This window comes from Mya arenaria, chromosome 17, assembly GCF_026914265.1.
Source record: "Mya arenaria isolate MELC-2E11 chromosome 17, ASM2691426v1".
Classification (NCBI taxonomy): Eukaryota; Metazoa; Mollusca; class Bivalvia; order Myida; family Myidae; genus Mya; species Mya arenaria.
Window position 1 is genome coordinate 24,977,887 of NC_069138.1, and position 21,918 is coordinate 24,999,804.

The window sequence follows — 21,918 nt, forward strand, 5'->3', positions numbered from 1 at the left end:
CAAGTAAAGGTACAAATATTTCAGGTTGTGCAGTTAGCACAGTGGTTACAGGGTTCGAATTTATTTTTGAAGAGCACTCGCAAAATTTTGCGAGTGCTTTTTTAGGCAACTCGCAAAATGAAAAATCAACTTGCAATTTTATGATTTGCTTTATTCCCTTATAATATTGTCTAATTGTAGTAGAAATAAAGACATATTATTGAATATTAAAAAGTATCAATCTTTAGTGACTCGACTACTAGAACTTGTTGATGGCTTATTCTTTGTGGGGGGGGGGGGGGGGGGGCATTGTTCACTTTGTACATTTACCCTCGCCATCGAGTAATACCCATATACCCATTCGGCAAGCACGCTACAGATTTCATTAAGTCTATAAGTATTAAAAACAATAACATTAAAAATTTAAAATAAATAAAAGCAACAGTAAATGTAGCGTGGATGCTTTGGACCATGAAATATATCGATCGACGAAGTCTATTCACTTTGACAGTTGGGCGGAAATATATTCAAAGGTTGATGGGGTTTACATAAAGTGCGCAAAAGCGCTAAATTTAGCCAATGATTGAGCTAGGTGATTACGTCGTTTGTATTCACTTTGTATTATGCACGCCTCGGAGCATCCCGGAAAGATTCGAGATAAAACTCATCCTTTTCCGTATTTGTTCTTTTTTTGAAAACTTACTAGAGCGTGACTCCGTACTGTCTTCTTTATACTGGTAGTGTAAACATGCCACTTATAAGCTGTTTACACTCGACTACGTAGCGGAGGTAAGTTCATATTTATTCTACTTTCCTTTTAACATTTTGTGGTCTAGAAAAGCCACTCGCAGAATTTTGCGAGCTTGAAGAAAAGTCACTCGCAATTTGCAAATGTCACTCGCATTTTGCGAGTATGCGAGTCTAAATTCGAACCCTGGGTTAGGCCACTCGGTTCTCACTAATGCCACCCAGGTTGAATCCCCAGCCCCTGGGCCCATGCGAGTCTGTTAAGTTAACACCAAATCAGACAAGCCGGTTTTCTCTGGGTTCTCCAGGTTGCCCCACAACACAAGCCCACACTTAAGGGCAACATTGTGCCAGCAAGAGTGTCTTCTTTTTATTTTATTGTTCATTTTACACAAACATTGAAAACATATATAAAGATTAAAATAAGTATTATATTTGTAAACTTCAATACAACATCAGTCTGGTCCATGTATTTAACTTTACATAATAAATGCTGTTTAGATTTGTCCTTCAAACCCTCAAAGTTTATAGATTATTGCTTTTGAGGAAATGGTAAACAACATGAAATATGACTGTATCAAGCTGTATTCACCTACCCTGATAACATTTGGTACACTAGCATAAGCCCTGGACACGGCGTACAGACGAAAGATGTCTGCTTTTTTCACTGGTCCTGGCAGACTAGTGCTGATCAACTTCTTGAAAACATGATCTGAAGCTGTGTTCTCTGGACAACACACCAGAATCTGGCTGTCTGCCTGTCCATGGTATACCTGCACAAGAATATTCCTTTTAAACCACCACTAATTTGTTTATATATAAATGAGTGTAAAAGCCCATGTTTACACTTATTTCAACAGTTTAACTGTTATGAATATACATATTCAGGTCGGTAAAGTACATGTACCTGGAAACCATATGCAGATGCCAATGTTCTTCTCTCTTTTGCAGTGAATAAAGGGACATAACTCAAGAATTGCTAAAGTCAGAGTTATGGAACTGGCTGGTCATTTGCGTATATATTTCGACGACACACAAGCTTATTTTCCTTTACATATCTTTAAGGTTTACAAAAGCAGTCAAAGACTACCATATCCCCCACCGAATGTTGAAAAGTTTCAACTTTCCCTTTCGACAAAGGATAGCAATGAACATTTATAAAGCGCAATAACTAAAAACATAATACAGCAAGAGTTATAGCTCATGCACAACACATGTGGCATCCATATGTATATAAAGTTTGAAATCAATACCTCAAAGACTGTCAAGTTATGCTCCAGACAAAAAATAATTATGAATAAACAAAGGGCAATAACTAAAAAAATACTGAAGTCAGAGTTATGGTTTCTATGTACTGCATTTCTCCTTAGAGAGATCTATCAGTCTATTAAGTCAATATCTCAAAGGCTTTTCTAGTTATGTTCCGCACAAAAAATAAGTATGAAAATTAACGGAGAAATAACTGAAGAAAATATTGCAGCCAGTCATAGTTCCTTTGCAATGACCTTCTCCTCCATGATACGTATCTGTAAATGAAGTTTGAAGCAAATATCCCAAAGACTTTTCAAGTTATGCTCAGGACAAAAAATAAGTCTGAAAAATAAGAAAGGGCAATCCTTAAAAAATACTGCACCCAGAGTTATAGTTCCTGCACACTGCACTTCTCCTCAATGAGATATATCTGAAAATAAGTTTAAAGTCAATACCTCAAGGAATGTTCAAGTCCTTTAGCCTACATCATCTAAACTCCCATCTAATCTAATCTTATCTAATATAATCTAATCTTATCTTATAGACCCATTTTAGCCTATATTATTATCTAAACTCCCATCTTATATAATATTATCTTTTCTTAAGATGTATAATCCAATTCTAGTTTATATTATTATCTCAAATCCCATCTTCTCTCATTTAATCTTATCATCGTACCTGTCTGATGGCCTCAGTGACTGTGACCGTCTTGCCAGTACCCGGTGGACCGAAGATGATATATGGTGCCGGTCGACTGGTTCCCTGCACTATATTCTTAACTGCCGTCTGCTGTTCATCATTCAAGTTCCGGTCAAACCACGGCCTGAAAAGTGGGATGCTTCCAGTTATTTTTGAAAATTCAAATAAAGAAATACTTGTTCTCTTGATAAATTGATAAATTATGAGAAGAGATTTCTAAATCTAATAAGGGAAATAATTATTTTTTTTGATATGAAAGAAACTTTCTTACTTGAGTGTTATAGACTCCTGGCCTGGAGACATAGTGGACTGTGTGGGAAACAAAATAGGTGCCACCCCTGCAGAGTATTTCACTGCCCGATGCATGACCCACAGATTCAGGGGAGAGAAGTCAAACCGAATATCGAACCTCTGACCACGCATCCAACTGTTCCTTAGCCTGAGAAGTAAAATAGACAATGAATGTAGGTGATTATATTTTTGCAAATGCTATTTTGTACATTTTTTAGCGTTTTGGCCAAATATTTGAGGTTTTATTTTTCATGATATTCCTTCATCATTGGCAGAAATTGGTATCTATGTTTTGCTAGGTTTGAATAAGACGAGTGATCACTCATTTTTGTCCAAAGGAAGCAGAAATGCTCCTTTACACTTTGGGAATATTTTTTTCCAGGAGAGCATGTTTGCCAAGCCATATATAAAGCCTACCCGATGAAAGATCACAGGGGTTCTAACAGCTGATAATTTTCAATTCTGAAAAAAAAGCTGTGGGTCTGTATCAGGGATTCATACCCAAACCAGGGTAAATGGGGCTTAGACCCCTTTTGAATTTGTTTCAAAAGGCATTTATATTTATTTCAAGGAACTACCTTGTACGGTCTTTGATGCAAATGTGTGATAAAAATCTATGCACACAACTGTGCAATAGTCTGAAGTCAAAAGGTCTCCATCATGATTTTAGAATGGATCCTGATCTCTAGAACCACTTAGCTACATAACTAGCTGTAAATAATGCAAAAATGCAACACAATGAGGGGGGAATAAGTCACCTCTTCAGTAGTGACAACTGCGCGCATTGAAAAACATGCTTGTCAATAAGCTTAACAAATAATGTTGCATTGATTACAAATCACTGTTATACCACCCAAACTACAGCAGTCCCACACAACAGTTCAAATGGAATTTAAGTTTCCTTAGTCTTTTTAGTTTTGCCCTTTGTGAGGCTGGCACACTCTAATGCCATAGACTATAGTTTCAGAGCAGTTCAAGTTAAGCGGTTGGTCAAGTGACCTTTAAATACTTAACATTCTGTCTTTTGATGTTCTCTCAACATGAATTGTTAAGAAGGCATGTGGGTGGTTAAGGGTGGAGTTAACAATCCTTAAAAACCTTGAAATGGTTATCAATTAATTGCAAACAGTAGTAAAATAAAGATATTCTTCTATGCACACGAGCACATACAACCACAGAATGTTAGTTAAAGCAAGCAGTACAATAATAATTGTGTATGCTCATGAACATCACAAACCCTTCATTGTGAATTGAAAAGTACCTGCTACGACTAGCGGCAGCACTTGTGTGTACGGACAAGCTGCTCTCATAACTTAACCATGGATTTAAGTTAGTTCGAGTCAAGTACAATGTAATCAATTATATTGTAGCACATCTCACCCTATCATGGGATACAGTAGCAGAATTATCTACCCAGTAAACAGACAGGAGCATGTTTCTATTACCCTTCAGCTTATGTCACAATGGAGTTAAAGGAAATTATTACTAACAAAACAATACTTTTGTAGGGCCCTTACTACGGTCTTACTTGGGCGAGACTCCAAGATGCACCTGTTCAAGTTCCACAAGGTGCACGATACCTTCGTAGCGGATAGCGCGGTTATCATCGGAGTAGATGTACACGCGATCACCCCGCAGCACTGACGGACGACGCTCAAGTAAACCGGGCACCTACAGACAATATAACTAGGTACACATGCATACTAAATGCAGAGAAAATTAACATGGGTATCTACCATTACATTATGACACAAGAGTTTGTTCCCAGGCAAGATTACAAATCAAAATGCAGAGAATATGAAATGTAAACATACATATCAAGATGTTTAAATAGCTGTACATAACAGGCAAGGTGCAAAGCTATACTAACTGTTGAGAAAAAACATTAAAGAAGATAGATAATTGTTTTCTTCCAGGCTTTCGGAGACATTTGTTGATTTATTTGTATTTTAATGAAGTATATCACTACATTTGTAAAGGCTATTTCAAGACAATATAGCCTGTTTCTAGTGATAAATTTATAATATTAACACTCCAATTGTTGTTCTTTACCACAAAGCCCGTTGGCTTGAAATCACTTGGCTCGCATTCAAAATTGGCTCAAACTGGATATATTAAAGGACTGCTGTCTATATACTTAAGGTAAGCATTCCGCTTTGCTAGAATTTTCCAATGCTTATTTTTGCCAGCCCTGAGAGTTCGAGCCTACAGAGGTTCAACTGTATATCCTTTCAACATCTTGGAATACGTTCAACACAACAAAACTCAGCCTTGTGGTTGCTCAATGACATTTTGAAGCAGTAAAATGAATGTGACCAGATCTAAGTAATCACTGTTCAAACATCATATATTAACATCTTTTGATGCCTTCGGAGCAGTAAATTTCAAGATTTTCCCATAGAAACTTTGCAAGTTATGAGCGTTCATATAACAATTTTTTTTTTAAATTGCGGTTCATTTGTGTATGGATAAACTTGAAGTCCTTCAAACTGAGCAATGTTGAGCCACAATGCTAAAACATTAGTTAAAGCAGAATAAACCTTAGGTGCATTTAGTGCTTGCAAGAAACAGTCGATTGTCACGCTCAATTTAGGGATTTGAGCCTGTTTTTATTAGAAATGGACCTTACCATACAATGATACAAATATGATACTTTCATTCTATCAGGGTTCATACAGCAAAACTGGCAAAAAAGTCAAGGTGTTTTCAAGGATATCTCAAGGACCTTTGTTTGATTTTCAAGGACTATTTGAAATAAGAACTATAGAAATAACACATGTTTTTCTTAAACTATCAATTACGTCAGCAATTAATGAAAATTCTAGTAACTAGCAAAGCATCCACTAAGATCAAAAGAGTTTATACAGATGAAACATTTTAACAACAGACACTTCTTTTGGAGCAGAACAAGGAAATTTAAAGACTTTTCCAAAAATACAAGCACTTTACAAGCAGTTTTTAAGGCAAAATAAAAGTTGTATGCAAATTTAAGGACTTTTCATCCAGCAGCTTAAAATTCAAGTACTTTTCAAGACTGTCTATGGCTTTTTTTCAACATATTAAAGCTTATTCATTCTATGATTATCCTCATATTACCACCAGTTGTCACATGAAACATTCTCTTTTTATTGTAATCTCAAAAACAGGCTCATAAGACCAATGTTTTTTTCTTTTTAGGTTTTTCTAAGCTTGTCCTGAAAAACGTGAATAGAAGGTGGAAAGAAAGAGAAGAATTCCAATATAAAAAAATATATGTAAAATGATAGCTAAACTAAAGCATATGCCCAGAATGTGTAAGTACTCAAAAAGCCCAAAACTTTCAAAACAAACATGGCCTAAACACATGGTAGAAAACAAATTTGAAATAATATTATTTTAAAGGTGATTTCTATTTTAACAAACATACAATAAGCTGATTAATGAAGAGAAACATCAACAAACAGCTAGTGACTTATGTCTTAAAGATCAAGCATTCACCTGTAATATAAGGCGACCGGTGGTGGGATGTCTGTCCAAGGTGACATGTACGAGGTCATAGCGTGTGATGTCTTTCTTCATCTGTATTTGTTCCACCCATAGTAGGGTAGAGAACCTTGTCCGGTATGTGTCTGCAGTTAGCTCCCCTGATAGCATTTCTCTGAAATAGTAGACATAGTGGCCATCACATCAACCAATGTACAACATGACATTTATATTATGACTGTTGACATAATAGTCAATTTTGGTGAAGATTTGATGAGAACTGCTAAAAGTTAAAGCTTACTGATGATGTTGCTACTGCTCCTGTTGCCAAAGTTTCTGCACTTGTTGGCATTGTAACTGCCCTCATTACTGACATATAAGAGGCTACGGTGTGGGTTATTGTCCCATCGCAGTAAAATTCAGCTTTAATAAGTGACTCTTCTTTACATTCACTAAAGTGTACTGGTGGAGATCTACTTTATGATTGTCAATGCTTTGACACTTTTAAAATTCAAATAGGAAATATAAAAGATATTTCCAAAAGGGAAAGCCTTCTCTCTTATAATATTTCTAGCGTCCTAGCCCCCAGGAAATCTCAATATAATTTCAGTCGAACCCCGATAGCTCGATCTAGGAACCGGCAAAAATACATTGAGCCTCTTAAATTCAAGCCAAGCGGGAATTTTAACTTTCAGTTTAAAGAAAGCGGCCTTTACATCCAGTTCGAGCCAATTAGAAATTTGAGTTCGAGCCAACTGAGTTTGACTGAATACAAATTGTCAAAATGACCTCTGTGAGGGCAGAAAGTATGGAATTCTGTCATAAGACCATGATTACAAAATGCATTTCAAATTCAAAACAGCTTCAAATAACAACTAATGAGACACAACACTTCACAAAGAATAAAATGTACATATTTACAGAGCTAATTATCTCTGACAACATCACAATTTTTACTCTGTTTGAACCTAAAATTAGACATTGCCCATTTAAATGTTGGCATTATCCTGATATCTTGACAACATTACATTTGTTAACATACCTAAGTTTGGCATTTACAATCTGCTTATTGCCTGTTATATTTGTGCCAGTCATCCCGTACTGAACCTGCACAGGCAGGTACCTCGGTATGGGGAAATGCTCCAGTTTACCAGTCAACTCATTCTTCTTCCTGAAATAAACCATAAAAAGTCTAATCGTAGTGCCACTGTTTTTTTCATCATCCTGGGAATGGGACCGGGGTCTCTCTGAGCAAAAGAATAATCAGCCCCTAAGTGGTAAAAAAAACCCACACTGAATGAATGAATACAAAAAAAACAGCAACATCTGCTTGTGAATATAGATATTAGAATGATACATGCAATATTTTTTGAGACCTGAGAGGAATATTTTCAGAAAACCAGGGGAGTTAGCCCTAAGCAGTTTCTACAAAATGTGTCAGTATCTAATACTTACTATTATTCTGGAAGGCTTCAAAGGGGATTTTGCTCAAGGAACCTGTGTCTCTGTGCCAGGGGGATTTTCATATATTTCCCCTTTAATCGTGATTTATTGTGATTTTTTGTGTTCTACTTTTAAAAGCATTTTATCTATCGTATTCTTTTTTAACATGGATTATATATATGATAAGAAAATATATTGCACAAGGCAATCTATTTTTTATGATATCCAAACACACATTTATTTCCTGCTGGGTGACTAGGGGATTGGATCGAAAATTCAGGGAAGTATGGTTTACTTGCATGAGTTTATAATCTTTATCGGTATTGTTATACAGTGCATGCATTCTATTATAATAAAAAGGAAATAAGAAGTATTGGAAGAAAAAGAAATTTCAAAACATATTTTAGCTAAAACATGTGTAAAACTAACATCTTTTTATTTAGATTATTTCATCTTTCAGGCAATGAATGAACCATTTATGTCTGCATAATGTATGCATGAATAGAAGGTAAAATCTCTCTGCTTACTCTGGTAGTGGCTCGCCAGGCTCGGTCTTCTCTACAGGGCGGTCAGGCATGGCCTCGGGAAACTTGAATGGTTCCACAGGCTTCAAGGTTTCATGTAGATCACCTGGACAAAAATTGTTATACATGTATATAGAAGCTTAAATGAACAAAGATTACATCAACAGGGATTTTCCTGACACAGTACACCCAGATGCAACTTAATGGCTAGAACACCACAGAAATGGTGGGTTGTTGAAAATGTAATGAGCAGTTTTCGCGAATTCATGTGAAATAAATGTCCTAGATATTCTATGGTAAATGGATAAATTTGCATGCAAAATAACACTAATTTCTAGTGGTTCTTGACCCCCCAATACAAAAGGTCTATTTTTGTACAGAACATTAAACAACACAAGAAAAAAAGTAAATGTTATTTTTCCTTTCAGAAAAATTGATTTGATTAATGTAACCTCTATGTTTACATAAAGTTATCCAGCCTAGGAGTACAAAGATGGAAAGTAACCAATGGTCTGATATGGAATACACTGTTTGCAAATGTTTGAGCAAAAAAAAATTGTAATGAGTGTAAAATGCTTCAACACATCTTCCATATATTGTACAGCCAATGAGTTGCAAATGGATGAAAATGGTTATTATGATCTCTTATATTTCTTTTTCAAAAATTATACAATTAAAATTAAAGGGACTAGACACCAGATGATACAATTGCAAGAAAAAAAGAAAATTGCCAAAAACTTACATAAAATGTATAACGTTGTGTACAATACATTGAATCTTACCTACTGATGTATACCCTGTTAACAACACAACGTATCTTTCACAGTTTTTACGTATTTTTTCAATTCAAAATTTACTGGGTTTGTCTACCACCCAAATACCAGTAAATTTAAAAATAGCGTTAGTATATGTTTCAGTGCTATTCACTTGACTTTCACATGCTAAATATACATACTATAAACTGGGAAACCATTATGCAATATTTTTAAATGGGTATACTCAGCTGAGACAGCCAAAAAATATGCTATTAAATTCATGTAAAGTGATGTGTAAAAGGCCTCATACCATATCCCCGGCGGGGGGAAAAATCCCCCGGAATTTCGATTCATCCCCCGGTCTCCCGGTGGGAGATAAAAATCCCCCGGAATTTATAAAAAATATTTTTTTTTTTTTTTTTTAGAAATTTTACATCAGGCAATAATGACAAAGAAAGTGAAACCACAGTATGTGAGTGAAACTGAATGTAAAGAAACAACTCCACAAGGGTAAAATGCCAAAAGGAAACTTTTACAACAAGTGATCAATTAATTTGTAGTAATTATCAAAGGCAAAGAAATATTACTATTTTGGAAGGAAGAAATTAATAATATTTATTCTATTCTCTTATTGTCTGAAACTAGCTGTATTGACAATTCTAGTCTTGTTTTGAGGAAATACTGTTATTGCCAATTTTGGTACCATCTGGTGTCTAGTCCCTTTAATGAGTCCAGGTATATAGTTCCACAAAGAATTGACTTTGTGTTGTGTTAAATCTAGAAGTTCTAAAAAAATCCAATCTGATCACCTAGAACTTGCACTACCTGCTTGAGCTGAATGTTGACAACGTAAATATCTGGAATTTTATGAAAAGTATTATTCATCATTCTGTAGGTTTTAGCAATTACATATTTGCAGCTTTTTATTTGCTAACTCGGATCACCAGGCTGTTTTCTGTTGTTGTGGTGCCAACATTTAATTTTTGGTGCAAACAAACTTTATTGTGCTCATGCATTGTAATCAAGTAGGGAAGAAATAGTGATAAAAGATTTTAGTAATTCAATAAAATGGAAATTAGCAATTAACTTAATTAATATCCTTGTCAATTGATTCATAGTATGACAAACTACCACACTGCTTGGCAAGTTTTAAGGCTCACTTGGTGCTTGATAAATAAATACCGGTACTTGATTGCAAATGATTGTGCAAATTTCAAGTATGTTCTTAGATCGATCATTAACTAAGTGCAAAATGTACAAAAACTGTCAATTTTAGGAGATTGTTATTACTATGTTTAAAATACAACCTACATTTTCAGCTTTATCAACTTTGTTTTCAATTTTCGCGGGCGTTTAAAGGTCCCTCTACTGCCACTCATCAGATATACACTACCTGCGTATGATTTACTGTTGACAATGAGTCAGCCAAGGCGCAAGATATCAGGTCAAGATATCAGGATAATACATTTAAATGTTATCATGACGCCAGTTACTACAAAGACGGCAACACCAAGGCTAAGACAATACCTCAAAAAGAAATACGGAAGAGGTAAAACCCTGACTTACCTATATCATACAGGGATAAATACAGACGAGGTAAAACCCTGGCTTACCTATAACATACAGGGAGAAATACAGACTAGGTAAAACCCTGACTTACCTATAACATACAGGGAGAAATACAGACTAGGTAAAACCCTGAATTACCTATAACATACAGGGAGAAATACAGACGAGGTAAAACCCTGGCTTACCTATAACATACAGGGATAAATACAGACCAGGTAAAACCCTGAATTACCTATAACATACAGGGATAAATACAGACCAGGTAAAACCCTGACTTACCTATAACATACAGGGAGAAATACAGACTAGGTAAAACCCTGAATTACCTATAACATACAGGGATAAATACAGACCAGGTAAAACCCTGAATTACCTATAACATACAGGGATAAATACAGACCAGGTAAAACCCTGGCTTACCTATAACATACAGGGATAAATACAGACCAGGTAAAACCCTGAATTACCTATAACATACAGGGATAAATACAGACCAGGTAAAACCCTGACTTACCTATAACATGCAGGGAGAAATACAGACCAGGTAAAACCCTGGCTTACCTATAACATACAGGGAGAAATACAGACCAGGTAAAACCCTGACTTACCTATAACATACAGGGAGAAATACAGACCAGGTAAAACCCTGACTTACCTATAACATACAGGGAGAAATACAGACGAGGTAAAACCCTGACTTACCTATAACATGCTGGTTGAAATACAGACGAGGTAAAACCCTGACTTACCTATAACATGCTGGTTGAAACAGACGAGGTAAAACCCTGACTTACCTATAACATACAGGAAGAAATACAGACGAGGTAAAACCCTGACTTTACTATAACATGCTGGTTGAAAAACAGACGAGGTAAAACCCTGACTTACCTATAACTTGCTGGGAGAAATACAGACGAGGTAAAACCCTGGCTTACCTATCACATGCAAGGAGAGAAATCTAAGGACAAAATCCTGCTGGGATGCCCCCTCCTCTTCCTCACTGATTACGACATTAGTCTGCTTGTCTTTCTTCACGAAGTACAGGGACAGGGGCACAAAGTGGTTACCAAAGTCGAGTGGGGCACTGCACACAATCACCAGCTCCACCTTCTGACCTGCAATTGTGTGAAACAGTGCAAAAAAGTATCACGTAAAAGCACCTTCTCTAAACTCTTAATAATGATATCTATAAGTAAATTTAGTTATTGTATACCACAATTCCAAATTTTACCATAATTGTATATAAATGTGCTAAGGGAAAATTTTTCTTTCTTCGAACTATTGATTTTAGGCATTCTGTTTTAAACACCTAAGATTTCTTTGTTGAAATTTACACAGGAAAATATTTGAAAATTAGTAAACTTGTCGAAAAAACTCATTTTTGGAAGAGAGATTAGAATTAGCATTTTGCTTAATCCTCAATTCTTGTTATGAACAGTTTGATTACAGGTATGCTTTTTTTGGCAAAATTTATATCATATTGTACTCGCTTAAAAATATTTCATTTGTGAGATTGTTTATGATAAACTATCATGAACTAAAATATTGGTTTAACAACACATTCTTATATAAATGATAGCATAATTACCAAACTGCAGATGTCGATTTTGCTTCACTGGTTTCCTGTTTTTATCCGCTCCGAGCTCATACACTTTGAACATGCCAGTATCCCACAGAACCACAAAGCGTTGAAATACAATAATATGATCCGCACTGTTATTTGCTATGGTTAAAGTCATTGTCAGGTTAGCGCCTGGGCGGCACTGTTTCTCCATCAAACCAGGGTAGACAACGGCAGGGTCGCTGTTCAAGGTTACTCCTTTTGGAATTGCGATCATGCTGTCCCTGTTTATCAAAACAAAATATCATTTTAAAGCTGCACTCCCACAGATTGATTGTTTTGAACTCTTTTTTTGTCTTGGAATGAGCCATATTTTGCGTAAATGTCTCAAAAACAGTGATATAAGACTGCTGACAAAAGAGCAGATAGAAGTTTCCATATTTACATTAGAAAGTAATTAAAGGCCACATTTTACTTCACCTTTTCTGGTATATTTCAATGTGCAGTTTGTGAAACCTATGTCGATTGCCATTTATATGCGACTCTAGGTTTTTCTCTGAGACACAATCAATCCCACAGGTTTCACAGAAGTAAGGTTTCTCTTCAGCTATTTTCTTCCATTCTTCAAGTTGGGACTGAAACTCTGAGGATTCTGACAGCTTCTCATACAGCATCTGGTATAAGGAAGCAGTAAATTCTGACATTATCATTCAGATTTTCATAAGCAAGCCTGTCCATATTTTTAAATTTTTTACATAAGACTGAATATATAAAAACATATTTTATAAGGATACAAAACACAGGCTATCACAGTACCTCAACTTTTTTTCTTCCAAAAACATAACAGCTATAAAAGAAAACAATGAGGGTTTTTTTAAAAAAAAGAAAGAAATTTGAATGAAGTTTGGTTTTCTGTGAAAGACATAATTGAATACAACAACTGCAAAATACCTACCTGAATGTCTTTGGCGAATGAAAAATAGTCTCCCAATTCATGAATGCGTTTAGTGTGTTTCAAATCCAGTAGAATTGCTCTGAATGCAACCTTCACATAGTCCCTGGAGGCTGATCGACGAGACTGGACAAATTCTCCATCGTACAAGGCTCGCAGTTCATTGCGCTTGAAAATATCCGGGCACTCCTTGTTCCTCAAATAGCTCAGGAATGCCTCAGATTCCTTGACAACTGAGTTGAAAGGTGGGCGCCTTCTCCCAGATGGCATCCTGAAACTTTATATTTGTCATTAGACAATATTTCGGTAGGTCGATAGGTCGGTATCAGTCCCACACATATGTGACTAATGGATGCCTGGTGACCCAATATTATTTTGGTATCATTTAAAAGTTTTGTGTGAATAACAAAAATTATACCAAACAAAATCGTCATTTATGTCCAGATATCTGATACCAACAGGTAACGATCTCATCTAGTCCAATGCTTCAAAAGGAATGCATTACCAAATTCCCATTGACAAGTAAATTGACTATTTAAAAGTCTTTGAAGAAAGAAAAACATTAAATCGATCAGTATAATAAATTATTGCATTTGTAACCTTCCGGAGTGTTTTGAGTTTTGACAATATCATGAATATGGTTCAATGCGACGACTGCAAAATATGGTTTCACAAATATTGCTTTCATGCGCCATCTGACGTTTCTCTGGCAAATACCTAGAATATGATTGTTTGGTTTCTGTTAATAATTTAACAGAATTATATTTAATTATATATATTTTTGTCATAATTGAGTTTCTTCTTTTTATTTTTTTCAAATATTAAATTATTTTTTCGGAAAGTGATTTTGGCACATGTCAAACGCATAAATATTCTCATTTATATCTTATGAACCTTAGAATGAATTTATTTGGTATCAATAAGAACTCACTTTGTGTCAATTTCAATGTAAGTTTACCATGTGCTTTTAGGTTTTTTGTGCTAGTTGGCTGCATCAATGGTTGTTTTTTTCAAAAGCGGTTTCTTTGTTTTCCAAAAATAAACATTTTTTTATCAACTTTGATGGTTTTTCCCTAATTTGAAACTAGAAAAAATAAATATAAAGGCAATTATTTTTTTGACAAAATGTCACCCTTTATTTGCTAGAGGCCATATTTAAAAATGGAACGTATAACATCCACATCAGTTTACATTTTCATGTATTATAATTATGTTTAAATATATTTGACTTTGATTTTGTTCATTATATGATCAGATTTATAAATGTCACTGATTATACAGTAGAACACTGCTATTTCGAAGTCGTTGGGACCCAGCTAAATACTTCGAAATAACAATTATTCAAAAATAAACATTGAGAGAAATAATCTGAAGTTCCACCAACGATAGTCTCCGAAATCCGGCGCATCCGAATTCTACTCTACCGGCGTCACAAAATATTTGTGTCGTGAAATTTCAAATGGCTGCATTATACCATTGTATTTTACACTATGTAAAGCGATGTTTTATAACATTCCAAACATTTTTTTATTATTTTATTTACACAGATAATAATATTATAATACTAATAGCTTTACTCCTTTCCCCTTAACTGCCGATCCGGATATCCACCCGGGTTTATTAACGGGCCCTTCTCCAGATTGCTCGGCAGTGGGTCGAGTGAATAAAGCATCGATCGGTGTTGTTGTGACAGACATTTCGAATGATGATTTTACCGAAAAAAACATCTGTTATATACAATATATATACAAATAATATCACTCAACATTAATCACTCTTTGTATTCGATACCGTTGTTTGCTCCATACACGGGCCAATTAACCTTAATTCCTTAAACCACGATAATTGCACCTTATTATAACGTTAATTGGTCTGTCACGCCGATGTCAGCGTGAAAACTCAACAAAGCGAGGAGCATGGGTCGTCTGCTAGCGGATTCGAAAATTACATCGACTATTTTTTGTACACAGTTTCGAATTCGAAATAAAGATTGAAAAATACACGTGAAAAAGGTATTTGGGACCGAATATTTAGTTCGAAAAATCGATTTATTCCAAATAGTGAAGTTCGGTTTAAACATTATTTTTTACATTGAATAAAGAAGGAAAAAAATCGGGACCGAAAAAAAAGTTCGAAATACCGATTAATTCAGTTTATCGGTGTTCGAAATAGGGGTGTTCTACTGTATCTGCATTTTTTAGTAATCAATTTAATTGACATATTTGACACAAGGTATATCAACAGTTGTATAAAACATGTCTGTTAAAGAAGATTCATGTTACTATAATTGTTGTAATTATAAACAACAAATGTCTTGAAATAGTGACATGGACTTTGATCTGAATTATTCATTCTTTATTAGTACAGATATTTTAACAAAGGTTATTTCTCAATGTTTACATTAATTTCTATAACTTATTATCTAAAAGTTACTTTGCTTTTTATAGACAGATTCCTGATCATTTCAATCCTGCATTTTCATATTCATAAATTGTTATTTTTTTTCGCTTTAATAGCAAGGTATTTTGATTGTTAAAAATATGCATGATACGTTTGGTTAATAATTTGGTTTCATAGGTATTTTATGATTTTAAGGGCCTCAAATGTTTGACAAAGGTGCTTTAAAGTGACTCGCTAATGTTTTTGGACCAAAAATTAGTTTTCCCGATAATGGGAAATAACACTTATTTTATCATTATTTTACAGTTGGTTATAAGACTGGTCTGGAAAGAAAAAAAGAAAACAGCTCCAAACGGCCATCAGCAGCGCGTTCAGTAAAGGTGTTTGCGGCGAATGTTTGCTGTTTGGTTTCCCGCTTAACGTGTATGCGCTGCTTTGCAACAGGGGTACAAAACAAAACGTTTGCGAGCGTTTTGTAAACGCTCGCCTGACTGACCGCACTGCTGGACTTTCAAAAAAATTAACATTTGCTGAAGGGTTCCAGCTTTTGGTATTTTTGTTTCAACATTCCTTATGATTAACCATACTTTATTTTGTAATTAAAAAAGTGCATTTTACAAACCTTGAGTCACTTTAAATATCCTGACACAAAATTCAGAACTAGAAATACATAAAAACTTTCCCCTTTGACAGAACATGACACGCTCAACTTGCCTCAACCCACTGAGCAGTGACAGTTTTACAGTAAAATGAATATTAAGTAAACAAAATTACCTGGTCGCTTTTACGCAGACAGAAAAAAAACGTGTTATTAGCTAGCTATTTCACAATATGGCATGTGTCTGATAACTCATTTTCTGAAAATCGAAAACGAAAGTTGAATCTAAACGGTTGGCCGGACCGGACCCATTTGGAACACCTCGTCCATTTTCCATTGTAAACATCGTCCGAAGCCTTCCGAACGATTTCCGGACCGCCTCCTTTTAAACAACCAATAACACGGTGCGGGGTGATACAGGAATCCAGTGGATCCACTCAAAGTGAAATACACTCAGAACTCATTTATTTTAATTAATAATTACTTTTTATTGTAAACATATTGAAAAGTGCCCCATGAAGGGTTTATATTTCAAAATTTATTGAAATTGGTTAAAAAATGAAGAATTGGTATGAATGAAAATGCAGTTGTCGCAGTTCTCACACAAGTAAAAGATGTATCTGCTGTCAAATTGCTTCCGAGAATATATTCAGTCAAAGACCGCTATAACCCAGATAATTCATTTGCAAGTGGCATGGTAGTTGTTGGCCTAAAAACTAGATTTAAATTCTACATGCAACCTATTAAACCACATAAGGACAAATCTTTGCTATACCTCACAATTCTGCTCCTTTCTCTTGCCAGCGATATTGAATCGAACCCTGGCCCTGATTTCCCCTGTGGTACCTGTGGTGCAGAGGTTCTGGACTCTGACCCAGCTGTAGAATGTGACAAGTGTGGACTATGGTTTCACATCCAGTGCCAAAACCTAGAACACTCATGGTACCAGGACTTAATCCACACTGATGCTTCTTTTGCTTGGACATGCACAGTGTGCGATAATTCAAACCACTCTATCACATCCAGTATCTTATCAATCTCTTCGACAAACAGCTTTTCAGCCCTGTCTCATGAAAATACGCCTCTAAATCAAAAATCAGAAACTCAAAAACCACACATCAAAAGATTTGCTTCTAAACTAAAATTTCTATTGGTAAATTGCCAGTCAATTGTTAAGAAGAAACATGAATTCCATAACCTTCTTTCAGACCAAAACCCAGATATTGTGGCCGGTACTGAGTCATGGCTTACTGCTGACCATTATTCCTCTGAAATTTTTCCTGAAAGTCTTGGGTATACAGTATTCAGACGGGATAGAAAATCAGGCAAGGGAGGTGGGGTCTTTATCCTTGTAAAAAACAACTTAATTCCATCAGTTCAACCAAATCTGAATACAAACTGTGAAATCCTCTGGATCAAACTTGAAATCACAGGTAGCAAACCAATTTATATATCTAGCTTCTACAAGCCACATGAACTTGATATTGATAGTATTTATGAATTGGAAAAATCCTTATTGCTTGCTCAAAAACTTAAAGGTCAGAAGATCATACTTGGAGACTTCAACTTGCCAAAACTATCTTGGGACACAGAAAATAACCCAATTTTACAAGCAGGTTACAACCATGCTGTATATGACAAGTTCCTTGACATTTTAAGTGACTTTAATCTAACACAAATGGTTAATGAGTACACACGAGAAGGAAATATCCTAGATCTCTTACTACTCTCCAATCCGACCTTAGTACAATCAGTAAACATTATATCTGGAATCTCAGATCATGATATTGTTTCTGCTAGCATTAGTGCACGTCCGACTTCTCTTAAACAAAAACCTAGAGTATGTAGCGTTTACAGCAAAGCTAACTGGCCTGAATTCAGGAAATATTTCTCTACAGTTAAAGTTGACATCCTTCATAATCATGAACAAATATCTGTTGAGGAGCTTTGGCAGAGGTTCAAAAGTGCAATATCTACAGGGATAGCAAACTATATCCCTATCAAGCATATACGACCTAAAAGATCACTTCCCTGGATTAATAAATCCATTAGAAAGCTATTGCGTAAACGGGACAAACTATATCAAAAAGTCAAACAAAATAAAACAAACCACCAAATATGGAAACAGTTTAAGAAATTGAAATGTACTATAAAGATTCAAATTAAGCAGTCATATGACAGATACCTTGAAAATATATTGGATATCTCAAACTGTGAAAAATTGGAACCTGGAGTTCAGAGCAAATTCTCTACTAAAAAGTTGTACAATCTAATAAAGAACTCCAAGCAAGACTCACAAGTATCTTCCCCACTTATGGATAGTACAACTGGCACTTTGAAAACAGACAACACTGACAAGGCTAACATCCTCAACAAACAGTTCCAATCTGTTTTCTCTCCAGCTTCCCCATTGTCTCTATAAAAATGATGTCTTCAAAACCTCCGTCGCCTAAACCCCCTGCAGTTTTGTAAGTACACCCCCATGAAGGACATAGTTGTTGACACAAATGGGGTTCTAAAACTTCTCAAAAACCTTAACACTGGGAAGGCCTCTGGCCCTGACCTCCTTAAACCTGTTGTCTTAAAAGAGCTAAGCCATGAAATTGCTGATGTTGTGTCAGTCTTATTCCAAAAGTCCTTGTCTTCTGGAAAAATCCCATCTGATTGGACTTCTGCATTTGTTTGCCCTCTTTTTAAGAAAGGAGACATCACTGACCCAGCAAATTACCGCCCAATTTCTTTGACCTGTATCTTATGCAAAACTCTCGAACATATAGTTGCGTCTGCCCTATCTTCTCACTTTACAGAAAACAAAATTCTTTAGGACCTCCAGCATGGGTTCCGAGAACGGCGTTCTTGTGAAACGCAGCTTCTTCAATTGACAGACTTTCTTGTTAATAATCTGGCAAAAGGGAAACAGACAGATCTGATATTGCTAGACTTTTCGAAAGCTTTCGATAAAGTTAACCATCTTAAACTTCTATATACACTTCAGGAACATGGTGTTTCATCCCAGATTCTTAATTGGACTAGATCTTTTCTTATTGGTAGAAACCAAACAGTTGTCCTAGAGGGGATCAATCTAGAGCAGTACCAGTCACTTCAGGTGTGCCCCAAGGCTCTGTCCTTGGGTCCCTCTGCTTTCTGATCTATATAAATACACTTCCCCTTACAGTACAATCCCAAATACGACTTTTTGCCGATGATACGGCAGTTTATCTTACAATAAATTCACTGTCTGACTCTCAAATGCTTCAGGAAGATCTGGCATGTATGGAACAATGGGAGAGAGATTGGGACATGGAGTTCAACCCCTCTAAATGTCAAGTACTCCACATCACCAAAAACAAAAAAGTCATTAAGCACAATTACATACTCCATGGTCAAACACTCCAATCTGTCCCCTGTGCAAAATATCTCGGCTTAGACCTTTCATCAGATATTTCATACAACTCCCACATTACAAGAATAACAGCAACAGCCAATAAGACCTTGGGCTTTCTTAAGCGTAACATTACCACAAGAAATGAATCTGTGAAAGCTATGGCTTACAAAACCCTAGTTCGCCCGCAAGTTGAATATGCATCAACAGTCTGGAGCCCCTACACACAGTCAAATAAAAATAAAATCGAAATGGTCCAGCGAAGAGCCATCCGCTGGGTTAAATACAACTATTCCCCTCTTGCAAGTGTTACTGAGATGCAAAACAGCCTTGGCTGGCGGTCACTCGAATATCGCAGAAATGACATGCGGCTCATCATGTTCTTCAAAATCTTACACAACATCGTGGCCATTAACCTTCCACCCTATATCCAGAAGCCTGTCAGACTTAGCCGGCACGTTCATCCCCATAGCTTTTAGCAAATCCAAGTCCAATCCGATTATCACAAGTGGTCCTTTTACCCCCATAGCATAGTTCTTTGGAATAGCCTGCCCGTCAATGTAGCAACTCTGCCAGCAACAGAACTTGATAGGTTCAAACAGGCAGTGTCAAGCTTACAATATTAGTTTTACGTACTATCATATTTTACTTTTTAAAAATGTTCTCACGACTAACATGTTTTAACCATGACTGGATTTTGTTTTTCTATTCCATGTCTCACAATGTTATCTTTTATTTCTTTCTTTCACTTTACTAACAGTCCGACGCGCACCTGCCAGTAATACTCGAAAGAGGGGTTCGGCAGTATTCAAAGATAGATAAGAAGTTAGAGCAATTTTTCATTTTTTTCGAAAATAGATCGGAAATCGAGGTGAAATCCAGATTTCGACAAGTGAAATCCACTCATAACTCATTAATTTTCATAAATAATTTTGCGTTTTTGTATACCTGTTAGAAAGTGCCTCATAAAGGGTTATTATTTCAAATTTTATTGAAATCGGTCAAAAAATGAAGAAGTTAGAGCAATTTTTCGAAAATTGATCGGAAATCGAGGTGAAATCCAGATTTCGAGAAGTGAAATCCACTCAGAACTCATTTATTTTATTTAATATTTTGTTCTTTTTTTGTATCGATTTTAGAAAGTGCCTCATAAAAGTTTATATTTCAAATTTTATTGAAATTGGTGAAAAAATGAAAAAGTTAGAGATTTTTTTTGAAATTAGATCGGAAATCGAGCTGAAATCCAGTTTTCGAGAAGAGAAATCCACTCATAACTCTTTAATTTTAATGAATATTTTTTTTCTATTTTGTATACTCATTAGACAGTGCCTCATAAAAGGATAATATTTCAAGTTTTATTGAAATTGGTCAAAAAATGAAGAAGTAAGAGCAATTTTTCTTGTTATTGTTATACAGACTCTCACAATATTTATATCAAACTTGATTGATTTATTAATAGAACTTATGTTATAATTGTCACATGCCATGCATTATTTCTATACATATTGTTGTGACGATGAGCTTTTCATGCTTAAGTCAAATACAATTTCTGTTCTGTTCTGTTCTGTTCTGTATTGGATATTAATATAGTAGAATCGTTTGTACGTTTACGTAATCAGCTATTACTATCGCGGCTTATTATTAGTCAGAACCTTAAGACATGCATATCGAGTGACGACGTTTGTTTAGTTATAGGACAATTTATTGGGGGTGTGAAATGCATATAATATATTGACAAATTAATAGTTATGGCATTTTATATAAACATTAAATGACATAATTCAATCTTATGTAATCCGTTAAATTGAAAATATAAATTTATTCAACTTTTGCTGATATTTATATATAATAAGAAATAAGGATTTACATGTTTTAGTTCTAATTTGTTGGAATTATATTTACAGCCCAAGAATAAAAAAGTATATCTAATTTCTTATTTTTTTTATAAATTTCAATAAAATTTGAAATATAAAACGATCATGATGCATATTCAATTAAATGTTAAATTAAAAAAAATATTTGTTACAAAATAATTTAGTTATTTATTAATAGATTTATGCGTGGAATTCACTTCTCAAAAAGTGGATTTCTCTCCGATTTCCGATCAATTTTCAAAATATTTCTGTAGTAAACTTTTTTTATTTTTTGATAAATTTCAATAAATTTTCAAATATAATCCGATTATGAAGCCTATTTCATTGCATGTTCAAAAAATATTTATTTGTTAAAAATAAATGAGTTATAAGAGGATTTCACTTCTCAAAAAGTGGATTTCACTCCGATTCCGATCAATTTTCAAAATATT

The 21,918-nt window shown here is 35.1% G+C and overlaps 2 protein-coding genes across 4 annotated transcripts in view; one reads left to right on the forward strand and one right to left on the reverse strand.

Moving 5' to 3' along the window:
* Nucleotides 1–16,531, reverse strand: part of LOC128224106 (putative helicase MOV-10) — a 31,916-nt gene extending 15,385 nt beyond the window's left edge. The window contains exons 1-12 of one of the 3 annotated variants that reach the window (XM_052933782.1): nucleotides 16,408–16,531; nucleotides 13,237–13,510; nucleotides 12,762–12,955; nucleotides 12,309–12,565; nucleotides 11,656–11,835; nucleotides 8,400–8,502; nucleotides 7,472–7,600; nucleotides 6,445–6,604; nucleotides 4,496–4,638; nucleotides 2,948–3,115; nucleotides 2,656–2,800; nucleotides 1,323–1,499 (exon numbers count right to left, since the gene is read on the reverse strand). In XM_052933782.1, the coding sequence (XP_052789742.1) occupies nucleotides 1,323–1,499; nucleotides 2,656–2,800; nucleotides 2,948–3,115; nucleotides 4,496–4,638; nucleotides 6,445–6,604; nucleotides 7,472–7,600; nucleotides 8,400–8,502; nucleotides 11,656–11,835; nucleotides 12,309–12,565; nucleotides 12,762–12,955; nucleotides 13,237–13,503 (1,923 nt within the window). In that variant the 5' untranslated portion in view covers nucleotides 13,504–13,510; nucleotides 16,408–16,531. Of the gene's footprint in view, nucleotides 1–1,322; nucleotides 1,500–2,655; nucleotides 2,801–2,947; nucleotides 3,116–4,495; nucleotides 4,639–6,444; nucleotides 6,605–7,471; nucleotides 7,601–8,399; nucleotides 8,503–11,655; nucleotides 11,836–12,308; nucleotides 12,566–12,761; nucleotides 12,956–13,236; nucleotides 13,511–16,255; nucleotides 16,334–16,407 lie in introns of those variants that run through there. The other 2 variants (XM_052933783.1, XM_052933781.1) reach the window with 2 other exon arrangements.
* Nucleotides 16,532–16,909: 378 nt separating this feature from the next.
* Nucleotides 16,910–20,435, forward strand: LOC128223297 (uncharacterized). The gene is made up of 2 exons (XM_052932581.1): nucleotides 16,910–17,664; nucleotides 20,374–20,435. The coding sequence occupies exons 1-2, from the start codon at nucleotides 16,926–16,928 to the stop codon at nucleotides 20,433–20,435; spliced, it is 801 nt and encodes a 266-aa protein (XP_052788541.1). The 5' UTR covers nucleotides 16,910–16,925.
* The last annotated feature ends 1,483 nt before the right edge of the window (nucleotides 20,436–21,918 follow it).

Bases quoted from the DNA above. Each gene is read 5' to 3' on its own strand.
- LOC128223297 (XM_052932581.1), top strand. From the start codon at position 16,926: ATGGTAGTTGTTGGCCTAAAAACTAGATTTAAATTCTACATGCAACCT. The intron at 17,665-20,373 runs GTAGCAAACCAA...CTTTACTAACAG, and splicing joins GATCAAACTTGAAATCACAG to TCCGACGCGCACCTGCCAGT.